Here is a 17,743-nt window from a genome sequence, read left to right as displayed (position 1 = left end):
AAAACTAGCCAAATGAGTTAAATAATTCAGTGTTTAGTCTTAAACATATTAATGTGTTTTGTAGACGGTAAACTGTTTTTAGTACTGGAAGAGTGAACATTTAATTTGACAACTATTTTCTGTCTGTTTTGATTAGGACCCTGCAGGAATTTTTGAACTGGTTGAACTTGTTGGAAATGGAACGTATGGGCAGGTTTACAAGGTAAGCTACTGAAATATTTTTCAACGTGACTTGTAGCCTAGATGTGAATATTCTCATCTGAAATGTAACCATTTTCCAGCATTTCCTTTGATTTTGATTTTTTTTAAATAATAGGTTTTGTGGCTAATTACACATACAGTATTTAGACTAAAACAAACCTTCTGGAAAAATTACTAACCCAATTATTTACCAGCTTGTTCATTTTACCTAAATTTTCTAATTCCATGGTCAATTCTCCACAGCTTCCAGAACAGTCATTAAGCCCCTAGCTGGGAGACTCAAAGAACGTGCATTGTGGGCGTGAATCTCAATCTCTCCATCTGACACCCTGTGGGCTCTATCTGCGAAAACTTTGACTTTCTCCACCTTTTCCCTGGAGGCTATAGATAAAATAGATTGTCAGGGTTTCAGGCAGGATTATTCACTGAAGTGAGAATTCAAAGTGAATTTAGAATTTATGATAATAATAACTGGACTGAAAAGATAGTGTAGGTATGCTTCCTTATCAGCTACTTTGGGCTTCAATTTTAAATTCACTTTGAATACTCATTTTAGTGAGTAACCCTCTAGCTTTTGGGTTTTTTTGGGGGGCGGGGGAGGAAGGAATCACTGCTTAGTAGATATACCCCCAATAAATACATGCATCAATTTTCATGCATGTATTCACTGGGGGTATATCTTAAAAGTTCTTGTGAAATGCAGCCTTAGCAAGCCCTCCCCTTTTTTCCTGGAAGAGACTTGCAGTCTTCTTATTGAGAAGCCTCTGAATTGTTGCCAACGTGCGCGCGTGCACATGTTCATGAACTCGCGTGCACAGATACGGTACGTGCTCTGGCTTGTGTGCACGCGCAAATAAAGCATGCCAGCCAATTCCATTAACTTAGGGGAGATAGGAAGGAATCCCCCCTGGCTGTTTGATTGACAGCCAGGTGGTGTTCCCTAGCAAATTTATAAAAGTGCTGGTTTCTTCTAGAAATCAGCACTTCTACAAACTGGGATTAAACTAGGCTACTCCTCACCCATAAAGCACTTCAGCAAATGGGGTGTGGAGTGGTCCTTTAAGGGTAGGGATGACTTTTTCACATTTTGCTACATCTACTTAATTTTAAAAAATCTATTTCCTTTTAAAACTTGAAAAAATGATTGTTCCATTTAGAAATTATTGTTTTGAGGTGACAGTTGACCTTTAAGGATCGAAGACACCAGTCTTCAGCATTATTTTGTTAATGCAGGCACTAACAACCCCTTCTAAGAGCTAGACTTCCATATATTCATTAAAAATCAAACATATAAAATATCTATTAATCTATCACAACTACATCAAATTCAAAGAACAATTGATTTCTTAGCTTAAAAGTTTACTCTAACCCTTTTTAACCCCTTAAGGACCAAACTTCTGGAATAAAAGGGAATCATGACATGTCACACATGTCATGTGTCCTTAAGGGGTTAAAACAATCTTTTTTTTTTTTTTTTTTTTTTTTTTAAACAAAAAAAAAAATGCTCTATTGGGCACTAGTAAGTAACTCCAACCTCTTTCAAATTTGCAAACAAAGACTTTAAAACATACTTGTAATCCAGTGCCAGGCAAAGTTCCTGGCATCGCTCTCCACTGCTCTGTCCGATGTCATCCCTGTCCAGTCAAATGTTTCTCATAGAACTGGCAAGGTGAGGGAGACAGAGAGAGCGCACAAGGAAGCACGGAAGAACAAAGCTTCCCCATTGTATCAAATTCCTGCACCCCAATAATACCCTCCTCACTGGCTGTATTGCTAATGGTAGCATTCTGTCATTTAAAGGAACTTTGTAGTCTTAGGAATACAGATCTGTATTCCTAACGCTACCGTCTTGATTTAGCAGTCTCCAATATTAAAAAAAAAAAAAAAAAAAAAAAACTAAAAGTACAATTTTTCTTCAGCTAAAAGTCTCCCTCCATGCTGTTGGGGCATTGTCCTTGGCTGATGACATTCTGATTGGCATGCCTCCAGGGATGATGGTAAAATCCAGTGCTCCACATAGAGCATTTTGGACCATAGCCTAGGGCTCTGCCATAGAGAACAATGATTCTCTATGGCAGACAGTAGTGTCTTTTGCATGCTAGCGAAACGTCACAATATGTTATGGTATGAGAGTCAGGAAGTAACAGTCTCGGCTCTCATACCCAGAGAGTTTGGTGGCATTACTTGAAACTGTGCTTCCAGGCCTTCTTATTAAAATTAGAGGGTTTTAGGTGGTAGAACGGGGTTGTGGGACTGAAAGCACTTTAACAACTTCAATAAGACAAAGTGGTTATAGTGCCTACAGTGTTACTATAATTAGAGGTGTTATTTGTCTCTCAGTTTTACAGGGGACTTGGGGCTAACATTTAAATAGGGCCACAATTAGGTGGCTGTGCAGGACAGAACTTGGGGCTTACGCCCCTGTGAGCCCCATTAGGCCCTCATTTTAACCTTTTCTGTTGAAACATCTGTTTGACTGTGTGGGGCTTTGTTGATTTTTTTTTCTTTTCTGAATTAAGTTCTATTGTTATGTAGTAACGTAGGTTGAAGAAACAAAAATAATTTCACAAATCTGTTCCTGCTATTGATTGAAAAAGAAGGCATACAAGTGATTTTCATTTGCGCTTCACAAAGGGAAATAACTTCCTTCTAAACTCCAAAATGTCTCTCCGATCTCTCCTTTCACCATGCTCCATTGGATTCTCTTATCTGTAGTTTCATTCATTTTTTTTTTTATAAACAAAGTACTTGCAGCATCTGAATTTCATATAATATAAACTAGTGCTGAATGGTATGCAGAGCCTTCCATTGAAAACAATGTGAGGACAATAACTGGTTGGAAAATCTCAAGCTACCTGCTGATTCCCGCCTGCTTCAGATTTGTAGCAAATGAAGGGATACCCATTCACAAGTATCACTTTCTTTGTTTTAGGTACATTGTATGTTATTTATTTTCAATTCATTATCTCCAAAATGCATTAAAGAAAACAGTTCAACTCCAGGTTCAACCAGACCTAATTTTTGCATTTGTCACACAAAACATTGTGCTGTGTTTCAACTTGCTAATTTTAAGATGTGATTTTAAGACAGATTTGTGCCTAGACTTTGTAATAAACATGACAATTCCATGAATCAAAGATGAGAACATGCGTTTAGGATTTGTCTGTTTTGTGTTTTGTTTCATGCTTTTTTTTTTTTTGCTAGACAAGTTGAAACCTAAACGTATTTACGCTGCTAGGCCTTATAACAGTTTGCATTCCACAGTAGCAGTTGTTTTGATTAAAACACGAACAAAGTGTATATCATAGGGTAAGGAAGATGTGAGCCAGGGAACTATTCAAACTCTCTCTGACTGCAAATTCTCTTGGTCACTGGAGAGGATACCTGGTGAGCAGTTTAAATTAGATCTGTAGAATTACAAGAGCTGAGGGAAGCTGCTGAAATTAGAATCACTTCAGGAAAGAAATCCGACTTTTAGTAACAGATAATAAGCCTTGTGGCCTCGTGGACTCCAGGGATGTCAGTTAATAATAGCTGACGGGCTGGCACTGCAGTGTACCTGGGTAATTCGGCCACTGCAATTGTCTCTGCATTGTAAACTTTCAGGTAACATCAAGTAACAATTACATATATAGTAGAACAAGTGTGTATGTGTGAGATATATATATATAATTAATTTCATTTAGTTATTTTTTTTTTTTTTTTTTTTTTAAGTGGCGGGGGCCTAATATATCGAATTATCTCTCAACTCCTCTATCCCTTCCTGTTATTCAGGACAAAATGTTAAAGGACCACTATAATGCCAGGAAAACAAACTCGTTTTCCTGGCACTATAGTATTAATAGGTCCCCCCAACCCTCATGGCCCCCCCTCCCGCTGGGCTGAAGGGGGAGGAAGGGGTTAAACACTTACCTTTCTCCAGCGCCGGGCTCCCTCGGCGCTGGGGACTCTCCTCCTCCTTCAGACGTCATCGGCTGAATGCGCATTCTCAATGCTTTCCTATGGATGCTGGCGTCTTCTCACAGTGAGAAGCGCGGAAGCGCCTCTAGCGGCTGTCAATGACACAGCCACTAGAGGCTGGATTAACCCATATGTAAACATAGCAGTTTCTCTGAAACTGCTATGTTTACAGCAGGCATGGTTAACCCTAGATGGACCTGGCACCCAGACCACTTCATTAAGTTAAAGTGGTCTGGCTGCCTATAGTGGCCCTTTAAGTGTAAGTATCCACATTGTATTTATTTGTGTGTGTGTACTGTTCCGTAAGCTGTAGAAAAATGAAAGTCAATACAATAACCATATCTCATTCAATATGTTTCCAAAACGGATCATTGACCTAGGTAAAATGTCACAGGTGTCATGGTCTGAAATGCCCTGCTACATTAAAATATTCATCTTCCTATCAACGACTTGGCAATATTTAACCCTAAATACACACATGAGACAAACTATTTATATGAGCATTCAAACACAATAAGGGAAAACAATAAGTCATATAAATGAGTTCACCATGTTTATTGCAACAAATGCACAAAGTAAAAACTTAGTGTGGAATGTTAATAGCAAAACAAACTCTTTACACAAATCACAACTTACAAAGAAGGCAGTATAAATGTAGAGGCATAACATTTCAGAAAACCTTGGGAAAACCATTGACCTTATTTATTTCACTTACCCTTATTTACTTCACTTATCACTTGTCAGGCCTACCAACAATCCTAATTCCGGGGTCTTACGTGTCATCCTGCTTAGAATCCCTTATCTGGTGACACCAGGGAACTGTACCTGGGTAGCACATCCACCACCCCAATTCCATACCTCCCATTGTTGGGAGGTATGGTGTGTTCCTAATAAACACCCTTCTGTTCTTTGAAAAGGTTACAGTATACAGTTAAAATACCGTTTTCTAAAACTCACCAAAGAAAATCACATAGTTTACAGAAAAAGGCATAATGCATGTAAACCTTGACATAGAGAGAAAGTATAGAGGTGGCTATACATGAACTGTACAAAAATATGGTGTATGATTTGACGCCCGATCCATCCCCCAGAAACCATCCCTCCTGAGGGAACCAACCACGTTCGAACACCTCTGTTTGCAAGACCAAGAACCACCCCGAGCCATATCACAGATTTACCAGACCCTAATCACGAGCAGATACCTACTGGCACCCCCATGCATCAGACAATGGGAGGAGGACCTAGACGAGCCCATGACAGAGGCAGACTGGGACACGGTCATCACCTTGATACAAAAGACACCGGGCTCAGCACGTCTACAGGAAAATTCCTACAAGATCCTCACTCGGTGGTACCTGACACCATCAATGCTCCACGCAAGGAACCCAGAGGTGCCAGACACCTGCTGGAGATGCGAGGAGGCAGTAGGCACATTCAAGCACATTTGGTGGTCGTGCCCCAAGATCCGTCCATACTGGGAGACGATTGGGAAGACTATACACGAAGTAACGGATGAATTACTACCAGAGACCCCAGCTGCCTTCCTCCTACACAAAACCACCATGCCAACACCGGCATACGTCAGATCCATCATCCCCAGACTGCTCAACGCGGCCAAGGCAACCATCCCCATCTACTGGAAACAAACAGCTACGCCCCCACTGAAACGATGGGTAGCAGAAGTGGAAGCGACGCGAACATTCGAAGACGTGAAAGCCGTCACCACGCGACAAAGAGACCAATACACACAACGCTGGTTCTACTGGCTACGCCACACCACGTCCGACCCCTTCCAAAGCCGCCTTGCGGCAGACACCCGTGAGAGGAACGAGCAAGAAAGCGGCAGGCCAGAGCGGGGAGCCGAGAGACCCGGGGGCTGAGCAGAACGGGACGGCAACGGGGGACTGGATAACAGGCCACCAACCCGCAACCCCCTCACATACCCTCCCGGGACACGGCCACACACACCTACACTCGAAAAACGACCTCAGACACAAAAGATAGCCACATAACCAGGCGATGAGAAAGGAGACACATAATACGACAATGACCAACCACATGCTGAGGAGACACAAGCAAGACATACCAGCCACACACAACACAGATGCCTGAGAATTTACCGAGGGGCTACAGCGGCCAAAAATAGACAGAACAAGACGAAACAACGCAACACACACAACCCACGTTACCGCCTAGAACACAGGAGGCACGGGCCACATAACCAAACCCACTAGAAAGTTGGGATGCACACGAGATAGCAACAGACCCGGCACAACACATGACAACAAGCAGGGAAACAAGACGGGACAAGGGGAACCACGTCCGAGACACGCGGGAAAGACGCAGTCAGAACGATAACAAACCAGACGCCCGAAACACGCCAAGCAATTATACCACACATCTGAACAACACTGAACCACACACAGCCCTAAGAACATGTTAAGCACACGCGGCGCTGACAGACTCCACTATAGATACCAGGAATACTCACCGAACGACACCCACACACAACTCAAACCAAACACAGCACACAAACTAAGATCACTATTAAGGATGCAATAGACATGCCCAAACAACCTCTGCGCAGGCACCAAAAGTCATCTCTGCAGCTAGGTGAAAGGAACCTCTGCGCAGGCAATAAAACGCTATGATAGATGTATTGAGAAACACGCCTCTGCGCAGGCAACTAAACGCGATGTTAGATGCAGGGTATGAAACGCCCCCGCGCAGACGACTGACTGCTTCGATTAATACAACGAGGAACACACCTTCACACAGGCGATCGGCTGCAATGTGCACATGCAGCCGTAAACCACATCCACGACATGACACGGATGATAATACTCGCAACACAATTACATCAGTCACAAATAACCATCCACGGGATAGCTATGCGAAATGTCAAAAGCATAGCACTTTCATTATCCACCTAGGTAACGCACCTAAATGACACAAGCCTTTACATACTCCTTAATGTACCATTGCATTTTCACAAGGGCCAATTTAGAACCACCCTATACAGTTGTATGCAATACACAACTATTGTTTTTCTTCTTGACAAGTATGTTGAAATGTTAATTCAGAATACTGTGGTTAAGTGTTAGATTAACCCCTTAAGGACACATGACGTGTGTGACACGTCATGATTCCATTTTATTCCAGAAGTTTGGTCCTTAAGGGGTTAAAGCCTAGACAAAGTTTATGTACGATAAAAATGACCTGATTGATTCGCCTCTGCACAGGCGATAATTTACAACTGTTATTTTATACTGATGCTTAAGCCTCTGCGCAGGCGACTGTTTGCTTTCATGAAACTCGGTTTGATGTAAGAAAACCTGACATGATACCAATAAACATATTTAAAACAAAAATATGGAGTATGATTTGTACAGTGCTTGCTGCTTTTCCAATAACTTGCTTGCCAATGTATGGATACGTTTTTTTAATTCTTGCTTAAGATTTTTTTTTAAATTAATTCTTTATTTAATAACATCAGATTAAGAATCTGTACAAAGAAACTCATAAGCCAGAGCAAATCGATCAATGTAATGAGACAATGACCTGGGTCGCTTTCATTGTTAAGAAGGACTAGATCAATCAAGCGGTTTTAGTGTATAGATCATGCCCCTGCAATCTACCTGCTCAATCCTTTGTCATTTAGGAATTAAAGCACGTTTGTTTCTGTTAAAACAACCCTAGCCACACCTCTCCTGGCTGGCTGACACAGCCTACGTGAAATAAACCGTTTAATTTTCAATCCGATCTTATAGCACAGTGAGTTTACTTTAGAAGTTCTTTTCTCTCCTTCTGATAATTTTACTTTAATTAAACACAGGAAGTTCCTGTAGGCTCTAAAAGGCAATTGACCGTGCAGGAGGTACGAATTTTAAAGTAAACACAACGTGAGGAAGCTTAAAAAATTTAGACATTCTTTCAAAAAGTGTGTAGGGAGGTTATGTGAGTCTCAGTCAAGGAAGATATGGCTCGGACTACATAAAGAAAGAGATTTAACTTTAAATTCATTAAGTTAAAGTTGTTGTGGTGTTTAGAGTGTCCTTTTAAGTTGAATTTTAGCGAATGTCATTTCTGTGTGAGATTCACTGGATAAAAAACATTTGTTACAGGCAAGATTGGTATTTTTGCTATGTGTACAATGCTAAGAACGGTATCTCACATAACCTAGAAAGCAGGTTCGGTATACACATTGTAGTACACCATGCTCGGCATTCTACATGTGTATGGATGCTTGTGCATCACATAGCATTAAAAAGTAAGCAGACTATAGAAAAGTATGTCAATGTACACATTCACATTTTTTTCCATTTGACTACTTTCTTAGTATGAGCCTGAAGCAGAGATGCATGCGTGACATATCCCCTTTAGCCACTTGTGACCGTAGAATTATTTGGAACAGCAGACAGAATGCAGTTTTCCAGTCAAAGCAGCTTTAACTGACACAAGTTTAGATTTACCAAATATTTCCTGGTACAGTGTAAAGGGATACTGCGATAGCTACAGAATGTGCAATGTACAAGAATGTACAAGGAAGAGAAAATATGCACACTATTTAAAATATTGGCTGTGTACTATAGCCTCTTTTTATATATGTGCGTGTGTATATTTGTATTTTCTTTTATTGTGTTTTCGACATATATTTCCCTTTCTTTTTCCTAGATAGAACATTTTCAATAACATTAATAACTTTGTTGATTCTTGTTTGACAGGATTCATACTCAGAAACCTTTTTACAGAATAATGAAGTTAATGATTCAAAAATTTTTATTATTTTTTTAATAAAAAGTGGTCATAAACACATACAATATTTGACAATTTTTTTTCGGCACTTCTTATTTACAATTTGTTATAAATCTCTCTACCTGTGCCATAATCTATCATTATGATAATTTGTTTAGCCCCAATGTATTCTGCACACTTTCCAATAATAGTGTGAAGAAGGGTGACAGTGGCCCGGCTCAAGTGGGTTTACAATCATCTTTTTGTGTATTTTGTAATTCCTTTAATGATTATCCAGCCATTTATTTTCCCAATTTTGCATCCCTAAGTTGTCACATTGTTTCATTTGCTTTTATATTGCCTTCCTTTTGCACAATATGACGTGACATTGCCATCCTGGTTGCATCTATACATATATTGCCCCATTTGTTGTCAAATTTCCCTCCATGTTGTCCCCCATATGTAGTCATGTATTCTGCCAAATTGCTCACCAAGTGCTATTTTGCATGTGTACATGGCCCTTTAAGTCCAATGAGACGCAGTAACACATGAACCCACTGCCCTGCACGCCGAGAGTGTTACAGTGCTGTACGTGCTCTATATTCCGCTGCTGGAGTTCTACAGGCACAGTGTGACTCTCACTTGCTGGTACACTCTATTCAGAGTGGAAAGGATTGCTACAGGGGTCATGATGGTAGGACTACCCCGGCCCTGTTTCCCTGTAATGCAGCAAACCAGTTTTCAACTACTTGCCCTTATACCTGGTCCTGCCGGGCGCCTCTATCGTTTTAGTCTAGTTTTGAAGATTTGGCAATGTTTAAATTCCAGGGCTAAACACACCTCTAATGGCCGTCTCTCCAACAGACACTAGATGGTGCTTTTGCAACCACTTCCGGGTCAAACTCTGTTCTTTCACGTTCCATTTCCTCACATATTGCATAATAACTTTGAAAGTTCAATCGTTACTTCTCTATTGGAGTCATTGCTTCACTAGAAGAATCTGATTGGCCAAGCAGATGACTAAACAGAAAGAGTAGTGTCCGGCTGCCAGTACTTTGACTCCGCACTGGTAAAAATGTAAGAGAGAGGTTGTTTAGTTTACATTTTTTAAAATAAAAATGTGGGACAGGAATCACTAGGAAGGCAGTAAAGAATTTAAATAAAAGTATAAGTATTTTTATTTTTATTTTTCAGCAAACATTTCCCTTTAATTGTCCTGTCTTTGCTTATTATTGGACCAAACTCCTCTTCTCTCATACCCACCAATCCCAAATAAATAAAATAAACATTGCAGTGTGGCTGGATATCTGGTCATAAAGGTAGAGCTGGTGAGGCAGCGGGTCATAACTAGGATATAAAAATAGTTTTATATTCTATCTCTTCCCTCTAATCCCTTGTCTTATCTCCCTCCATTAAGGTTTTATTGTTCCCTTCTCTCATTTTGACTTGATTGCAATCCTGAGATTGTGAATCCTCACTCAATGTTTTTCTTTCTCATAGCAAAGTCATTTTTTTTACTTGTACCTTTTTTTTTTTAATTAAATAAATAGCTGATGAAAACAGTTTACTGACTGTTGAAGTAGCTTTTGTGTCAAACGAGACATCAGATTGTACTGAAATAAACTCTCATTAAGCATGCAACAGTAAGATCTCCATAGCCTCAGAAACTTGCATGAAAACACCCACACACCAATATGCCGTATCTAACTTTACAGCTGGATAATATATTGGTCAGTCTGCTTCCTAATGCATACTGATAAAGGCCAGTGTTGGCATTTGATACTAGCGGCCACACTCCTTTGCAAGAGAACACGCTTTAAGTTGTTCATACAGATGCATGCATTGTGTTTATCCTACTGATATTGAATAGCTAATAACTGTATGTGTTTTTATTTGTTTTCTTGTCCTGTAGTGTGTCTTAAAGGGACACTTTAACCACCGCAGCTTATTGTAGTGGTTATTTTCATTAAACACTGTTTAGCAGGCTACCTGTAGTGGCTGTTGATTGGACAGCCTCTATATGAGCTTCCTGGATTTAGTCCTGCAAATCCTGCAGAATTGACATTCAACCTCTCCACGCTCTGCATGGGGATGCAGACCACTCCCTAAAGAGATTAATTAAATCAAACCCTCTCTATGAAAAGATGGAGTTTGGCATAGCGTGTAGATGTGCCACAAATGTGCTTCCCTATGAGAATTGATGGTCCCAGACGGGGAGGTGGAGTGGCCGCACAGACCGGGGAATAAAAGTGAGTAATATGTATTTTTACAATACACACTGGGGGCTAGATAATCTAAAGCAGGGCTGTCCAACCTGCGGGCCCCCAGATGTTGCTGAACTACAACTCCCATGATTCCCTGGCTATCTGTTTCATTGAAAGAATCATGGGAGTTGTAGTTTGGCAACATCTGGGGGGCCGCAGGTTGGACAGGCCTGATCTAAAGCATTACTAGGACACTATAGCGTTGGGACCACATCTTTATTCCTAACGCTATAGTGTTCCATTAAGCTTTTACCGCAACCAGTTTACTGACATCAGAGGCAACAATTTTATAGACAAGCATGGTCCCAGGCAATATTAGTCAATTGGTCCCTTAAACTTCAGTATACATGCAATAAGCAGATAGAACTTATAACTTTCTTATAGCCAGATGAATTTGCATGTGTTTTAGAGTGTGAGAGCATGCATGTGAAAGCATATTTGGGTAGAGGTGTGAATTTGTGTTTGCGTTTGTTGTATGGTCTGAGTGACTGCATGTGTATAGTCTCAGGATTAAAGCTTTTGTATATTTATATATTCATTGTCATTGCGAATATATGTTTGTATGTGTGAAGGGCAAATGTTTCAGAGTGTCTGTATGTGTCAGTTCAGGGATTTATTCATGAACTGTCTATATGTGAGACTGCAAGAATATATTTTGTATCTGTGTGTGAATGCAGGGTATATGTTTATGTACTTGTGCACTGTATCTATCGGTATCCTGCATCTCTTTCTATGTTGAGTCCAGTTGTCTCTTCCCCGTCACCTTTCTCTGTACTATACCTTCTTCCACTGTGATCCTATGTTTTTTTTTTTTTTTCTTGTCCATACTGTATTTTTCCAACCACTTTGAAACTCCCATGTTCTTTAACTTTATCTATCTTTCCGATGTTATGCCCCTTTTAGTAACTCTGGTTTATCTCTCTGTATGCCAGTTCTTGTGCCTCTTTTAGACTCAGAAGTCTCTAAGTGCCTTATTTCTGTTGGCTTCCCAGGCTTTCTGTTCCTTATTGTTTCGTTATCGACACCCACACTCAGATCTACTCCTTCTTGTGATGCTGAGATCAGCCAGTGATATCTTATTGAATCTTTGTGAACCACTCGGTCTTCTTCTCTGCATTTTCAGGCAAATTGCTAGTGTGGAATTGTTGTATTTTTCTTTTATTACAAATGCGTAATAAAATACATCTGCTCACATTGTTTATTTTTAAAACCATGGTCCTCAGCGATGTATCATTTAAATAAATAGATGTCACACTTTCATAGGTTTCTCTATCCTTTATTTTGATTAATGAGGCCCTAGGTGCCTGATTATGCAGCAGGACCACCTACGCTATTTTGGCCACGCACCTTTCCTAATAAATCATTTTTGTGAATGGGATTACAGGCTACATCTCTTCACATAATTAACACACAGCCTAAACCCAATTTCTGAATAAAAGATCTCAATGAATCATATCAATTTTTTGACGTTTGAATGCCGTTTGTATAACCAGTTCAGAAAGCACCAGAGGAAAAAGTTTTTGTCTTGACTGTATATCCACAATGCCATGTCTTCCTTTTAAATGTCAATAGTAGGGAACATGCTGAGCTCTGTTTTGTTGTGCTCTGTAGGCCTCACTGGCGCTTAAATAGGAAGATCATGTCATTGTAGTCCTAATTTTCACTTTGCCAGCAGTTAATAATCAGTGCTTTGCCGTATCTTCTATACAGCAATTGAGTGCAATCTTTGCAGATGTTTTAGACAAGTTTAGTCTTTTATTTTTTTGTTCTTAAATTACAGCAATTTCTCTACAGACAAAGGTTGCCGTGGAGACAGAGTTTTTCGTTCCATGAATTGGTCATTCTCCTTTGCCTTAAAATACAATGTTCAGCCCTGTTTTTGGGTAGTAATTTCAGTTGAGCAGTTAATGTCATCGAGTATGATCCTAAGCAGAAGAACAATCGTGATAAACAGTAGAACAAAACTAAGACAATTGCTGATAATACGCCTAGCCAGCCATACTGCAATTCTAGGCATCTCTTCCTACACTTATGCAGCCTCAGATCATATGCACAGACCCACAGTTTAGCCTGCCTACTATGCCTATACAAATAAGCACTTGCCTCATATAATAGATACTCATTTACTAATAATGTGCTCTAATCAACATTACTCTAACGTATAAAAATGTGCCGATAATCCTAATGCTCCAACTGTTTTGTTTGATAATTTGCTCGAGGAATGCTATTGGGGCACCAAGAGCTTGTATGTTATGTCAATCAAAGCACAATAAAAATAAAGCATTATAAAAAAAAAACGAAGACAATTGCAATATAATGAATATTTTAGATCGGCAAGTTTAAGTAGCAATAGGAGTTTTGGAGCTTATTGTATTGAGCCACTCTCTTGGTTACACTAAGATAACTGGACTTGCTGTGGTGTTAGTAGTCATTGGAAGCTTGTCATCAATAACAATATAAACCATTTATTTCAAGACTGGAGCAAAAACTGACCGATTTGCCTCTCATGAAGCGTTATTTTAACCCATGCTTTATTGCTGACCAAGTAGCATTAAAAGAACACCATGGTGCTAGGAAGCAGTTTAGTTTTAGACAGGTTGTGGAGAGACATTTTATTTACCTTTTCTCCCTCGCAGTGCTGGTCTCTGTGCTGTTGTCCTGCCTTCGTCTTGAGTTAATCAAGACTGATAATCTCAGCCAACCTTCTGATTTCTCATAGGAATAGCATTGGGAGCCTAGTGTGCATGTGAGAATGACAGTCACTAGAGGCATTTAAACCGAACAGCAGAACAGCGATACTTGCAGTTGCAGGATTAAGCAGACGGGGACATGACACCCAGACCACTTCATTGAGGTGCCTAAAATGTCCCTATTAGGGCACATGCTTGATTTTGGTTTATTCTATTTAAAGGGACACCTTAGTGCTAGCAGGCCATCGGCTCCTCGATCCCTACATTGTTAACACCGAATCTAAAGTCAAAGGGGACGGTCACTTCCGAGGATATTTATTACTATGTTTACTTATCCCTATTTTTAACAAAGGTATATTTGTGGGCTGGGAAAAATATAATTAAATGTAGAAAATCACATCTATTTATCCTGCAGCTGGGTGCCTCTATCTCCCAGAGAAGTGGTTCCCTTATAAGCATTAACTATACAAGTTTCATTCGGATTTAGATGACATTGATTGGAGAGTGTCCGTTGACATACTCGGCGAATGAACGGCTTTACAACATGGATGAAATTGGTGTTTCTTGGGAGCACAAGAGTGAAATAACAAATACATGTGACATGTGTACATGAATCACATTTTTAAATTAATCTTAATGGGAATAATAGCCGTCATATCACTTTGCCCTAGAATTTGCTAACTTACACAACTGATGAATAAAGCTTTTCTTTGTAACTTTTATGATGGTTATGCAGTATGTTTAATTGTATTTAAATAAATGCAGGTAATTAGATGCAATGGGTTATAAGTTTTTCTAGGTCAAACAGTTAAACGTACAGTGCAATGTTCTCAGCATTTTACAATAATTTGTATCAGTAGAATGTTTTCATAGCTGCTGTATGAGTTATATATTAGTTTTTTTTGTTTGTTTGTTTTTTTGTAAATCCTTTTTACATTTACGATCTTTAAAGGAACACTGTAGAGTTAGGAATAGAAATAAGTATTCCTAACTCAATAGTGTTACCCTACCTGTGAGGATCTAAAAGGTAGTGTTTGTTCACCTTTACTCCTTCACTGAAGGAGCTCTGCTTCCCAGGCTGAGATTATCAATATTGATTATTTCAGCCAATCCAGTGCTTGCCCATAGTGAAGCTAGTGTGCATGCACAGTAAAATGCAGCGCTGCGCCAATCAATCAATGCTCTCTATGATCAACATTTGATTAAATAACAGAGTCTGACTCCATTATTTGGTGAAAATGCTTCTAGATTGTCTGGAGACCTCCACTAGAGGTATGTTTAACCCTGCAGTGATAACCATGTTGTGTCTACTAAATGGCAGTGGTTTTGTTTTCAGGGTTAAAACTAAGAGGTGACTGCACCAAGGCGACTTCATTGAGATTAAGTATTCTGGGTGCCTTTATTGATCCTTAAAGGTAAATTATTCCATAGCTTATTTACAGCGTGTGCATATATTGCTGTTGTGCATCACTAGGACTTTGGGAAGTGCCCTTGGGTCACAGAACAGCTTGACCTGCAAATGATCATAGACGTGCATTTCTACCGGTGACCTTAGCAATGGACGCTGTTTTAAACCTGACACTCACCAGATCCAGGTGGCTACCAGTCTAGGTAGAAAACACAATGGTCCCGCACATCTCTCTCTATTCGCTGTTCTATGAATTTTAATTGAAGCCATGGATCAGTGCAGAGGTAAAATGCTACCAATTTGAGAGAGAGTTCAGAAAATGACTAGCATTATTTGTGCTATAATATTATAATATGATACATTATTTATATTGTTTGCTACGATACATATTATAGTATTAGATATACTATACTAAAGAATACAGTGTAGAAGGCTGATGCAGAGCAGCAGAGTTCTAAAAGGATGAATGGAATCGGTGTGTCTCTCGAGTGCATTCATTATAGATTGCTATGGAAACAACTGACACGACAGCCAATGAGAAATGGATGATATACAGGATGCTGGGAGTGAATGGATCAGGGTCTGAGTGAATTGGGAGGGTTTAATAAGTGGCAGAATTTTCATTTGTGTGTCGAGTTGATGACAATAATGGAGGTGTCTGGGAAGGTGATCCAAATTTATCTACAGAAAATCCCAAAATCGAGTTTCTGTAGATATAAATTTCTGTAGAATAAAAGTACAAAATATTTTCTGAATGATAACATGTGACAATATGTTATAAGTCCTCTCTCTTTACCTTTTGACTACGCAACATTTATTTGATTTGTCTTTTCTAAAAAGAAGCATTACTTATAGAATAAAAGGATGGCTAAAATGTTCTATTACAGCAAGGAGCTGACATGAATTTGGCTTTCTGTCTAATTTGTGTGTTGATCTAATATGGTAGATGTTATGGGTAAGTGTAACTGCTTTGTAATTTTTAGTTTTATTCTATGTTTTGTGACCTTTTAGCTAATAATTTAGATACTGTATGGCCTCCAGGCCTTAACCTCTGTATTGCTGGTGGACCCCGTGGTAAATGAATTCTGGGAGCTTGTCTGTATCCTCCTGCAGTTAAACATTGTCGTTCTGCGATGAGCTTGACAGATCCCTTTTGTCACTCTGAGTCTTGATGTTGATTTTGTCTGTAGCTCCAGGCCGTTTTCAAAGCTATTTTAAAACTAGGCCTTGGTCAGTGACTAAATTTATTCTCTGCTGGGGGATTCTACCAGTTTAATGCTTAGCTCTTTCTGTGCATTATATCATTTTAATATTTGTATGGTAGCCAGCTGAACCAGAGGTGATCGTATATAATGTGTGAGCACCTTGTGAAACTGTATGACCATTCTGATATCGTTACTGTGCTTCCAACATTCCAATATTGACTTTACACAGGTCAAGCTAATTTCTTGTTATTCCTGTGTTTGTTCCTGTGTTTATTCCTGTGTTTAGCAAAGAAAATCATGATCTGGTTGACTGCACAGGTTTATTCATTTCTGAGCAGTGTTTTCACAGAAATGCTGCTATTGCAGTCACGGCTTTGGATACTTCAGCATTTATCACTTTGCTGAATGAATTGGCTATCAGAAGAAAAATTACCCGATGCACGTGCATGTGTACACAGCCATGGGAGAGTGCATAAAGTGATCCTAATGCAGTCTGTATGACAGCTGGGATCAACATTGAATCAATGGAGGTGCCCTTCTGTGTCACATGTCATGGAGGCTAGAGTATTATACTATAGAATGGGTTAAGCCAAATACCAAATACCCTGATGTTATTTTTCCTAAGAAACCTCAAGCTCCACAGAGAATTTTGGCTAAAATTCCATTTTGAATTTTTTTTTTAATTCTTTATTTTTTCTGTGCAGAGGAATTAAAGAGTACTAACAAGCTTGCCATGCCACAACAACATGAACAGGCACATCGAAAATATGTTAACAGAAAAATTAAATATAAGTAAAACAAACGGAGTCCATCCTTGCAGGTGACCACATATTGCAGGCGACACACCCGAGACCAGGATCAGCCGACTCCCCTGAGTGGTAAGGGCAGGGTGGTGTCCAGACATTCTCCGTGCCTGGCTGCAAACCAACTCCAGGGCTGCACGCCCATCCTACTCCAGGTCTCCGCACGAGCAGACCTCAACATCCCGGTTATATGATGGCACTCAATTGCCTTCATCCTCTGGGTATAGCATGAGAGACTGGGAGTAAGGTGCCGCCCTCGGCAGCTGTGTTTCTTCCCATGAGAACGCTGTAGAGAGGTAATTTGCGTCTTGCAGCCTCCAGTTTTCTTCTGGGGCTTTGAAAGTGTTTGGTAATACCACGCTCCTGCAGCCGCGCCCAGAAGCACTTGAAAATTTCCTCCAGCTGCAGTAGGCAGTGATCAAGTTGGTCGTGTTAGGCTTAGCTCTCAAGGGCTCAGAGGAAGGACATCCGCCATTTT

General features: G+C 39.9%; 1 protein-coding gene across 14 annotated transcripts in view; it reads left to right on the top strand.

The window, feature by feature from the left end:
• Window positions 1-17,743, top strand: part of TNIK (TRAF2 and NCK interacting kinase) — a 269,661-nt gene that overhangs the window by 51,479 nt on the left and 200,439 nt on the right. For all 14 annotated transcript variants that reach the window (XM_063442666.1, XM_063442663.1, XM_063442669.1 and 11 more), the window contains exon 2: window positions 137-202. In XM_063442666.1, the coding sequence (XP_063298736.1) occupies window positions 137-202 (66 nt within the window). The remainder of the gene's footprint in view (window positions 1-136; window positions 203-17,743) is intronic.

Source organism: Pelobates fuscus, chromosome 2, assembly GCF_036172605.1.
Source record: "Pelobates fuscus isolate aPelFus1 chromosome 2, aPelFus1.pri, whole genome shotgun sequence".
NCBI classification, from domain to species: domain Eukaryota; kingdom Metazoa; phylum Chordata; class Amphibia; order Anura; family Pelobatidae; genus Pelobates; species Pelobates fuscus.
Note: the sequence above shows the minus strand (reverse complement) of the source record. Positions and strands in the feature narration are given on the sequence as shown.